We start from the raw sequence: 12,524 nt of genomic DNA on the forward strand, positions 1-12,524 counted from the left end.
AAAATAACCTGTATTTAACATTTTTATATTAGTGCTTCCAAACTGAATAACATGATTTTTGTGTATGTTTTCTTGCAGGTAGAAATTCCAAACTTAGAGAGCTTGAAGTTGTTCTCAATCAAGATCCACAGCATATGGAGCGATCGAATTTCAAATGATTGGTTTCAGAACTTGATAAAATTAACGTTGGTAGACTGTAACTTGACATATTTATGCTCCTTGTCTATGGCTCGCAGTCTCAATAAGCTAAAAAGCATCTCTATAAGTAAGTGTTCACTAATGGAGAAGTTATTCATCAGCAAAGAAAATAACAATGAGTATTCGAAGGTGCGCAGAATTGTAAAATTTGTAATAGATTTTTTTATGTTTTATGTATATTATATAATTGTATTATTTTGCATCAAAACAGGATTGTATCTTTCCTAAACTGGAGGAAATCCAATTGAGTGGAATGGAGATGTTAAAAGAAATATGGCCATGTGAAAATGAAGTAAGGGCAGATTCATTTTCTAGTCTCATTTCTGTTGATATTAGCCACTGCAATAAGATTGACAAGATTTTCCCTAGTCACATGAAATGTTGTTATTTGAGTTTGAAAAGCTTGAAGGTTTATTCATGTGAGTGGGTGGAATTCATTTTCGAAAGTAGACTTCCTCCGCAACAAAGTGACGCAAATAAATCTGCATTATTGGAGGTTATTGATTTGGGTTCTCTCCCTTATCTAAAGCAAGTATGGAGTGAAGATCCAAAAGGAGTGGTTAACTTCACAAATCTGCAGAGTATAGAGATTTCTTCATGTAACACATTGAGCAATGTGTTGCCAGCTTCTATTGCCAAGGATCTTGGAAAACTAGAAAGCTTTTCGATACAATATTGTGATCATTTGGAGGAAATCATTGCGTGTGATGGAGGATCAGAAACAACATTGAAGTTTCCTGAAGTAGTCTCCATGTCATTTAGGGACTTACCAAGCATCCAATGTTTCTACAAAGGGAGACATATTGTAGAGTGTCCAAACTTGAAGCAACTGACAATGATTGAGTGTCCAAATTTGGAAATATTCAAAACAGAAAGTGTCAATGAAGAAGAAAGAGCATTCTTATCGGTAGAAAAGGTAAAAGTGCTTACCAAAACCTATGACATTATTGTATTCTATAGTCTATATCCACCACGTCATGGTCATGACTTCATTGACATCAAGCATAAATTGATGGAGAAATTATTACTATAAGTACACTGCTTAATAAGAATTAATATTCGTGTAAAACAAAAAAAAAACAAGAATTAATATTGATAAATATAAAAAGATATTTGCTAATGACACTTGTTTTTGAATAGTAAATTTATATATGCATTTATATCATTAAAAATTTCTAACAATATAATTTTTCAATGGCTTTGGTTATTTAATAATTTCTTTAGTTCCGTTATTTTACTAACTACATCCGTGCTATACTCCTTACTTTTACCTTTTTTTTTATGTAAAATTGTAAATGAATAAATAAAAGAATCACACTATTGAATAAAATTTTAAGGGGACAAAAGTCTAATTTTATAAAATCTAAATTCATGTGTGTATTCAAACACACAAAGATAATGTGTGCATCAAAATCAAAGTCATGATAGACACTTACATTCTTATTTATTTTTAACAGAAATATATCTATCATTTCAAAATAAAATGCATATTTATATTTCTTATGCATAGAAATAAATTTTTTTTTACCAAATTGGAATATAGATATTTATACGCTTTCAGAAAAATCAGCTTTTCAAATCTCAGCAGCCTCAATTATGCAATCGATCTAAACTATTTATTAATCAGTGTATATGGTTTGCTTTAACATAAATACATAAACATAACCCAACCAAATGTTATATATGCAAACAAATTTCGTCTTGGAAAGATTAGAATATATAGACATACATACTTATACGGCCCTTTCGGAAAGAAGTTCCAAACCAGCATTTTAGGTGGCAGCAGTCTTGATTGCAATCGATCTAAACAAGCCACTTGCAATATATAAGTGTATTAATCGATCTAAACAATCGATAGTTTTTCTTCGATAGGTGTAATTGGAGTTTATTTGATAATGAGTTTTATAAATTGATGTATATAGGTATTGTCCAATTTGGAGCATCTGACTATTGACTCTAAAGGAGTAGAGTGGTTACTGAACAACACAGGCAAATACCGCTTTACCTCTTTGAAAAAACTTCGCTTGCACACATGGCAGAGTCATCATGACGAGACTCTATACTGCTTCCTCCACACCATTCCTAATCTACAAATCTTTCAATTGCTTTATGATTCTAACATTAGAGAGTTCGTGCCAAGTGGAAACACCGCACCCAAGCAAAGATTGGGAACCGTATTACTTCTTCAGGAATTAACTTTGTGGGCAGAAGAGATGGAGGATATTGGATTTGAAAGAGATCCTGCTCTTCAGAGATCACTGCACCGCTTGGCTTTACTATTCTGCCACAAATTGAGGAGGTTGGCACATTCTTCGGTGTCCTTCGCTCACTTGACATGCTTGCAAGTATATTATTGTGGTGAATTGAAAACTCTAATGACATGCTCAACAGCAAAGAGCTTGGTTCAACTCACCACCTTGGAGGTAGAGTATTGTCTTCAATTAAATGAAATAGTTACCAAGGATGAGCAGGAAAATGACGAGGGGATTCAAATTGTCTTTGCCAACTTGATAACTATACAACTTAAAGACCTAACCAACCTCACAAGTTTCTGTAGCAACTCGAATTGTGAGTTTTCGGTGCCATTGTTGGAAAAATTAATTCTGAGAGAATGTCCCAAGATGAAAACGTTCACCGCAAAACACATAACAGTGCCAAAGCTACAAAGGGTACTTGCCAGTAAAAGATATGGTGAGGAAGAGAAAGGGTATTGGAAAGGAGACCTGAATGCCACCATTCAAATGCTGTTTGCAGATAAGGTACTCCTTCTTCATTTATACAATTAAATGCTTATTTTTCATATCTTTGTTTTTAATTCCCTTCTACTTGGATTTGGTACGTTCCTAAATATTGAACTAAATTACAAGTTTGTATTATTTTTTATAGTAGTCATATTTCGACATGCACTATTTTAAATTGAAAAGTTTTATTCATATTCTCAATGTTTTTAATTTCATTTATTGAATTCTACAATTTTTTACTTATATACATATTATAGTTTATATTAACACATCTATCTTTTTTAATTTTGATTTTAGTTAAGTTATTTTAAATTTTTTGTCGAAGAACTTCATATATATTCTGATTCTTTAATTTGCTAAAATATAACTTAACAAAAGCTTGAATATATATATATATATATACTTATCTTTTATAACTAAACCTTTGTAACTATTTTTAGAAAAAAAAAATTCAATGACAGCAATTTTAAAAGCTAAGAAATGATCCCTTTTTCTTCTCGCAATCATTTTATAGGTTCATTTGGAGCTTTCGAATCATCCAAACTTAAAACAAGTATGGTGTGACAAAACTATGGTGCAAGTGAACATGTTTGAGAATGTAAAATCTTTGGTTGTGAAGAGATGTGGTTATCTTGTGCATGTAATTCCATCTCATTTGCTTCATTGCTTTAAGAATTTGGAATATCTGCATGTATCCGATTGCCATGGAGTGCAAGTCATCTTTAATATGGACTACAGTAGCAATAAGCAGGTCACAAAAGCAATGCGGATGTCTCGTTTGAAAAAATTATCTCTAGAGAATCTACCAAATTTGGAACATGTGTGGGATAAAGATCCCAAAGGAATTATTCACTTTCAAGCTCTGCAAGATTTGAACATTTACAGATGTGATAGTCTCGAATCTGTGTTTTCAACATCCATTGCTAAAGACCTTGCCATGCTGAATAATCTTTCAGTAAAAGACTGTGAGAAAATGGTAAAAATCTTTGCAGAAGATAAAAGAACCTCAGAATTAGGAGACACCAAAACATTTGAGCTTCCTTCTTTGACTTCACTGGTGCTTAGAGAGCTGCCAATGCTCAAACACTTTTATCCGGGACTACACAAGCTTCAATTTCCGAAGCTAAAACAACTATCTATACAAGTCTCTAAATGGATGATACTCAATTGTCAAGAGGCAGAGACTTTTGTAGATCAACAAGTTCTACTTCCAATCGAGCAGGTACTTCTTATGACGATTCTATAGTTTTATTGAAATCAGTTTATATCAACCAAACAATTATAAAAATTTATATAACGTAACAAAAATCATTGATAAGAAATAAGTAAATTAAATAACACCGTAATTAAGAAAAAAATTGTGCAATATCATAAATATAACAGAAACTTCAATGTGAATATTGATGAACAACTAACAATATTGATGAACAACTAACACCGTAATTATATATGATATCTTTATTTTTTAATTATAAAAATAATAATTTTTGCATTTTATTAAAAAAAGGTATTCTAGCTTTTATTTGAATTGCAATATACATTTTAACATCAAAACAAAACAATTGAATTAATATGATGATAGTGAAGTGACTGTTCATCATTTCATATTTCTCATATTTTTATTTTTTTAAAGTGATTTATTTTAAGAAAAGTGGCAAAACAATATATTTTGATGGTTTATCCTTTTCTCACAAAAAAATATCATAAGTTGCTATGTTCGACATTATAAAATATGAAATATGATTAAATAACCCAGTTTCCCACCCGCTATTTCATATAATTTGTTCATTATTAGGTGTAGAGTAATATATATTTCAACTTATTTAACTTTTGTTTTTAAAACGAATCTATTCATTTTTTTCGTTGCTGGTTGCCTACAATTTTCTTTATATAATTTTTGGTTGCAATTAATAGAATAGAAAAAATAAGTTGCAGAAATTTTTTTCTATCCCAAAAGATTTTCAAAAAAAGTATTTGCGTGAAAAAAATGTTGGCATATATTTTTCTTTGGATCTAATCAATATTACCTAAGTTTATTAGAATTGTTTAGTGAGTGATTAAGAATTAGAGAAATGAACAAATCCAGCCATAGTTGTATATGAATTACATTATTTATTCACTAGTAGATGTCCAAACTAATTTATGTTGTTCTTAAAACGAGTCCATTTTCATTGTGTTGCTTGTTAGGTTAATCTCCTATTTCAGAGCTTGGAGAAATTATCATTTAATATGAGAGGCGTCAAGTTGACTTGGGAACTAAAGTCTCAGGTACTTGAGTTTGGATATTCAGAAAAAAGAGTTGATATGCTCTTTGAGGAAAAACCTAAGGCTGATTATGTTGAACTCCTATGGCATCTCGCTCTCAAAGGGTTAAGCATCTCTTCTCTTCATAAACTCAAATCCATTGGTTTGGATCACTCGTGGATACACCCCATCCTTGATAATATTCAAACATTGGAAGTGAAGTGGTGTCTTGATATAAAGAACTTAGTAGCAAGCAAGGTGTCTTTCTCTAGTCTGACGAAATTGGTTGTATATCATTGCAATGCTTTGTTGTATGTGTTCACATCTTCAACAGCAGAAACTTTGAGTCAACTCAAGCATATGGAGATAAGAAATTGTACATCAATGCGAGAGATAATATGCAAAGAGGATGATGAATCTAATGAGAACATAATATTTGAGCAGCTTCAGGTTTTGCATCTTGATGAGCTGCCAATGCTGAGATGGTTATACTCAGGCAAACGTACTTTGTGTTTTCCAGCATTGCAACAGTTATTCATGTTTGGCGAATTCTGGAGAATGACAACATTCTGTCCCCACATCCACATAATAAATCTAAATTCACTCAAGTTACGCTCAGGACAAGGCTGGATTGCATATGAAGTCCAATGGGAAGATGATGTTGATACCACCATTCGCAAAATGAATAACAAAAAAGTACGTCTTTTATTCTTTCAAAGTAAAAATGTCCCTCATATTATAAACTACATAATTGGAATAATAGACAAAAAATAAACAAATTCCAGGTTTAGTATATTATATTATATATAAGGAAAGGTTACAATATTTTATTTAATGCTCGTTTAAATATTGAAATGTTACATAACAACCTTACTTTCATATCATTTAATCATATTGTTATTAATATTATTTAAACTTAAACAAAAAAATCTTTTATATATCTTGATATTCATCTTTTGTTTAGGTGAAATTTTTGAAATTCCATGACTTTATTCAGTTTTCATTTGACTTCCTGCCTTTATAATTTTTTTTTTTATCATGCACTATATTTTTTTGTAACTTGCAGCAGAACCTTAAAAAAATACGTATTACATGTAAATAATTATGACACTGTAAAAAAATAAATGTTCTTTAAATTCTTATATTAATATTTAGTACGTTGAATAAATTAAAAATTCAACTATAAACATTTTAAATTAAAAAATTTATCATCTAATTAAATCTATATGATATTATATAATGAAATTTGTCACATAAATTCAAAACAAAAGATATGTCATGATATATTAGAAGATTATTTATTTTAAGAATTTTCATTATTAGCAATATACTTATCTACTATATAAGGATTGAAAAAGGTTTGATGTACAAATTTTTCTTTTTTTAAATATTCTTCATTATATATAGTTATTTGTAAATTTTAAATATAAAATCTCTTGGTTAAAAATGAAAAAATACCATCTAAACTAATATTGTATCTATTATTACACAGAATTAATGAATAAGAAGGTGGATTAAATACACTAGCTAGTTATAATAATAAGCTCGCATAACATTCAAGTAATATTAGAGCGTTTCAATAAGATGCCGTTAAAAAATGAGTGACATTAAACAAGACGAGGCCTAGTAGTATACAGCATTTAAAATTATATATTTGTTACATATAATATTATATAATATTATGTATTTATTTCAGAAGTAAATTAATTTATTATTTTTTAAATATTTTTTATTTAAAAAATATTATTTATATATTAAAAGTAAGGATCCCGCTAGGGAGACAATGGGTTATTTGTACAATATGTACAATGGGCTATTGAGTTATAAAATAAACATCTCCTATACTATCTAGAATAACCATCCGAGTAGTAGCGATAATAAACATCTTCCCAAAAATTTATATTGATTTTGGGGTTCACCAAGACTCGAACTCTTGATCTTTAGGATCTAGCGCTCTAATACCATGCATGATACCACTCATCCCAAAAGCTTCAGCTAATGGAAAAGGTAACATTAATGATTATATCTCTAATACTCTCTAAACTCCCATTGTACACATTGTATAAATATTCCATTGGCTCCCCATACTTTCCCTAAAAGTAATCATCTTATCAAGTAAATGTATTAGTAACTGATTTTAGTGTACATCTATTAACATTTTTTAAATGAGAAATAATTCTTAAATTTTTACCCAGCTTTATTAAACATTCTAAATAATTACAAATAAAAAGTCAAACTTACAAATATATTCCAATCCCTTGTGATTTCACACAACTCTCCTAATGTAGAGAAGCAAACAAGGAGTAATTAAATTTCTTATTTTCCATGTGCAGATTTTGCTCAGAGAAAGTCTATATTTTCAAGAGATGTGGCGTGCCTCATTGCCGCTCTCTGAAGCATGCTTCAGTAATTTGGAGTCTTTGGTTGTGCATCAATGTGATTTTTTATCGGAAGTAATACCTGCTAATTTACTTCCTTTTTTAAATAACATGCGAAAATTGGAAGTTCAAAAATGTAGTTTTGTGAAAACTATATTTGATGTGAAATGCATAACAAAAGACAGGACACTCCTACCAATTAAATTTTTACTGAAGGAGTTGGTCTTAGAAAAGTTGCCGAATTTGGATAGCATTTGGAATGAAGATCCTGGTGGGGTACTCCAATTTCAACGTATACAACAAGTGCGTGTTGATACATGTAAAAGCCTTACAAGCTTATTCCCAAAATCAATAGGCAAGGATCTTGTAAATCTTAAAACTCTAGAGTTGAAACATTGTAAAAGCTTGGTGGAAATCATGGCAGGGATTAAAACAACACCAGAAAGAGCAATTTCAAACCCTATTAAGTTCCTACTTTTGACTTCATTGACACTGTTGGATTTACCAAGCCTCAATTGTTTTTACTGTTCATTGCATTGTATCCTGTTGAAGACACTGAATGGTCATGATCCACAAATTGAGGACCAAGTCTGTTTCAAAGAGGTATTACTTATTAATCATGCGATTGCTTTATATTTCCTACATGAGACTACTAATGGTAAATAGGTTAAAAAATCTTGTAATATGGATAGTGAATTGTATTGTATAACAGTGCCTATAAATTCTTCTTCCGGTATGATTTATATGTAAAAATAATGTACTTTATATTTTCTTTTATCTTTCTTCAAAATATATTGGTGGACACGTCTTGCGATCAGCATCACGAGTCTATATATCCGTTCCCACCTCCAAAAACAAAATTATCAAATATATAAAGTATTTATTGTGCTATATGTATATTTTTCTCTTGTATGGTATTCATTCTTATAAGATTAAGTCCTTTGGTTTAGTTATTTCTCTAACAACTTGAATTGATGGCCTTATTTCCTCTGTCCAGGTTACTCCCAAATTGACCAACATGTTGTTTGGTGAAAGAGAAGCTAAGATGATTGGACATGAAGAATGTGAGGGAAGCCACTTTGGCGACATAAATGTTCCTGATATGCAGAGTTTTAATGTTGAGCTTGAGTCTGATGAACTTCCATATAGATTTCTCCAAAAGGTGTCCTGTATAAAAACTCTCCAAGTGAAAAATAGTTCTATCAAAGAGATATTTTGCTCTAAAAGGCCTAGTTTGGATTGCACCCAATTTCTACCGCATCTTAAAGAATTGAAGTTGGCTTCTCTTTCTGAACTAATTTCCATAGGATTTGAACACTCTTGGATACGAGAATCATCCATTCTCAAAACTCTGGTAACCTTAGAAGTAAGAAGCTGCTCTGGTTTAACAAGCTTAGTTTCTTCTCCTGTATATTTCTCCAATCTAACGCATTTGATTGTATCTAAATGCGATAGCATGATATATTTGTTCACATCTGCAACAACTAAAAGTTTGACTCAACTCAAAAAAATAGAAATATCTAATTGTAAATCCATGCAATGGATTGTGTCTAATGAAGGAGAAGAATCACTTCATGATGAGATAGTATTTGAGCAGCTGCAAGAATTACAATTTGAGAGTTTAGAAAACCTTAGAAGATTTTACAATGGGGGTTTTACCTTAAGCTTTCCATCATTGGAGCAATTGAAAGTATTTAAGTGCAACAGGATGGAGATTTTCTGTGAAGGTACCATCAATACAAACAAGTTGTCAGCAGGTTTTTTTAAATATGGAGATGCAACCCCATTGGAAGTTGATCTCAATTCTACCTTACGTAATATTTACAGGACAGAGGTATGTATTTATTTTTTTTTCTCCTTTCTTATTTTTTCTTCAAAAGACAAAAACTTTTCTTAATACATTTTAAGTGTTTATAACAACAAATATTATTTTGTAAAGAGAAAAATTTGCTTACTTTACCAACCTATATGCTTTAGCTGTCAGAATTCATATCACAATAACTTGAATTAGCATTGATCGACGCAGTTTTTAGCTATATAGCACATTTTTAATATGCCAACCTATATCCGATGTTGGATTAAAAGCAGATATGATATGCATCATTATTGTTGCAAAATTTCCATGAATTTCACATTGGATGATATTATCTTTACACAATTTGCGCAAATATTTATATATGTATTCATATTTTAACAATTGAGAAGAATTGCAGTGTATAAAATTTTGGATGGATTATTCTTCTTCCTCTCTGATCTCTTTCTGTTCATGTATAAATGTGTGGAAGGTTTCTAATTAGAATAATAAGATTATACGAGAATAGGAAGAATATATTTGAGTAGTTAAATCTTGTATGAATACTCATGATATAAAGCAAAATAGCTATGTGATCTTTTTAAGTGGAAAACAGAAAAATTTATAAAGATATAAGAGGTTTAATTTCTAAAAAAGATGCAACTAAAAAAGTGTACGTAGTGAGAATGAAGTTGGATCAAAACACTAGATTTTATGTAGCGAATTAACATGTGGACCGATTAATTTAACATTTTTATTATGTTTCATGTACAGGTTGCAAGATTTGTGAGGGAAGTAGAGGAATTGAAGCTCAGCGAACACTCAAGGATACATGGAATATGGAATGCTCCATTTCGAGTCCCATCCTTTTGCTTCATCAGATTGAAGATTTTGATTGTGGAAAAATGTGAATTCACGTGTATTGTAATACCCTCTCACATACTCAGTTTGCTATGCAAATTAGAAGAATTGGTAGTGCGACAATGTGATTCTGTGAAAGCAATATTTGAAGTGACACATGAAGTGAAAGACACAAATATCAATTCTTTAAGGTCCAGGTTGAAGAAATTGACTATTGAGCAGCTACTAAATCTTGAACATGTTTGGGATTCAGATCCTACTCAACAAATTAGTTACTTTCAGAGCTTTCAAGAAGTCTACGTTCAGGGATGCAACAACCTTCAAAGGTTATTTCCAACATCTGTAGCCGAAAATTTGAATAAACTTGAGAAACTGGGAATAACAGAGTGTGATAGATTGGAGGAAATTGTTGCAAAGGATGAAGCAGATGTTGAAGGAGCTCCTAAAGAGTTTGCATTGCAAAGCATGACCTCCATAAAACTGTTGTCTTTGCCAGAATTGAAATGTTTCTACCCTGCACCCCACAAGTTAGAATGCCCCAAGCTAGAGGAAGTGCACTTATTCCACTGTGACAAGGTGAATACATTCGAATGTGTGTCTCAGAGATATCAACATCCACAAGCAGAGAATCAAGCCATTTTCTTGTCAGAAAAGGTTTCATGTCTTGTTAAATTTTATGACATATATCCATCCATGTCATATTAATTATTTTGACCATCATGTATGTAGTATGCTAAATTGGCCATATTTTCTTTCCCTTATAGGTAATTCCAAACTTAAAGTTTCTAGCACTGAGCAAGGAGGAGATCATGATGATGTGGCATGAGCAGTTTCATGTGAATGGCCTTTCAAAATTAGAAGCTCTTCAGTTGCAATGTTTTCATGACGATTCAGATACTTTTCCATATGAAGTACTCCGACAGCTTCCCAACATAGAAAATCTTGCTGTGAATTGTAGCTCTTTCAAAGAGATATTCTACTCTCAGAGTCCCAACATGGACGACGGCAAAGGAATTCTTCCTCATTTAAAATGTTTGCAGTTGATTAAGCTGTCTAAACTGAAGTCCATTGGATTAGAACATGCATGGATGGATCTCATTTCTAAAAATCTTGAAAAGTTGCTAATAGACCAGTGTCATTGTTTGAGGAGCATAGTACCAAGCAAGTTATCGTTCTCCAGCCTAATAGAATTGAACATATCAGAATGCAATGGTCTTGTGAGTTTGTTCACACCTTCAACAAGCAGAACTTTGCATCAACTGAAGAACATGTCAGTAAAAGATTGTGAATCATTAGAAGAGATAGTGTCAAAAGAGACAGAAGAGTCATCAGAGCTTGTTGAAGAAGAGATAATAGTGTTTCATAAATTGAAAACTCTGTCCCTTTGCTCCCTACCAAACCTTGGAAAGTTTTACAATGGAAACATTGCCTTAAAATTCCCATTACTGGACAAATTCTCACTAATAGATTGCCAAAAGATGGAGAGCTTTTGTGCAGGTGCTGTCAGTGTCAACAGGTGGACGGAAGTTGAATTTAAGAAGAATAAAAAAGCAGTATTGTTGGAAGTTGATCTTAACTGTGCTGTACAGCAGGCATTTGAAGGGATGGTATGTATTATATTCCTTTCTGTTAAGTTGAAGTTCTTATTAGCCTAAAGTTTACTCTCTTCAGTTTTATTATACTCTGCAGTCTGCATAATGATTGAATCTGTTAAAATAATTTAGAATACAGTTTCCCTTTTCACATTATTTATGCTAAATAAGATGTCATTCATTTTCCCTTCTTATTCATACTGCTTGTTGCCAGTTCAGATATGTAAGCATATAGAAAAGAGAGTTGCCACTAAGCCGGAATGTTTTGTTTCAGTTTGGTCACAAGAAAAATTAACTAAGGTGGCACATACATAGTTTGATTAGTAAAATACTATAATTTTTTTTGCGCAAATCAAATCAAATTAAGTTTCTAATTTAACACCACACCCTATTATGAGTGTTTCAAAAATTCAACAAATTCCTTAGTTATGTTAGTGATTGTCAGAGCTACCAAGAGGAAAGATGGTACGTAGGATGTTGTATAGGATCATATAGAATTATGTTTCAGCCCAAAGTTTTATGACTTCTATTTAATTGAAGTCTTAGCCACTAGATTCTGTGAGAGAGAAATGATTAATTAATTAGTTAGAGATTTGGTTGGAATGGCATACATTATTCATTCTTTCTTATACTTCCCATTATTACACAAATGCTTTTGGATTCAGTAATCACTTCCAACCTCAATTCTGAGTTATTTATTTATTTTGTTGATCCTATA

General features: G+C 31.3%; 1 protein-coding gene across 1 annotated transcript in view; it reads left to right on the forward strand.

Annotated features, from left to right (window-relative positions):
* Positions 1-12,524, forward strand: part of LOC112728367 (uncharacterized) — a 50,997-nt gene that overhangs the window by 34,103 nt on the left and 4,370 nt on the right. The window contains exons 4-12 of the mRNA XM_025778458.3: positions 79-327; positions 410-1,114; positions 2,121-2,957; positions 3,454-4,161; positions 5,127-5,879; positions 7,517-8,164; positions 8,559-9,395; positions 10,128-10,868; positions 10,979-11,821. Of these exons, the coding sequence (XP_025634243.2) occupies positions 79-327; positions 410-1,114; positions 2,121-2,957; positions 3,454-4,161; positions 5,127-5,879; positions 7,517-8,164; positions 8,559-9,395; positions 10,128-10,868; positions 10,979-11,821 (6,321 nt within the window). The remainder of the gene's footprint in view (positions 1-78; positions 328-409; positions 1,115-2,120; positions 2,958-3,453; positions 4,162-5,126; positions 5,880-7,516; positions 8,165-8,558; positions 9,396-10,127; positions 10,869-10,978; positions 11,822-12,524) is intronic.

The sequence above is a fragment of the Arachis hypogaea genome, chromosome 12 (assembly GCF_003086295.3).
Source record: "Arachis hypogaea cultivar Tifrunner chromosome 12, arahy.Tifrunner.gnm2.J5K5, whole genome shotgun sequence".
In the NCBI taxonomy this organism is placed as follows: domain Eukaryota; kingdom Viridiplantae; phylum Streptophyta; class Magnoliopsida; order Fabales; family Fabaceae; genus Arachis; species Arachis hypogaea.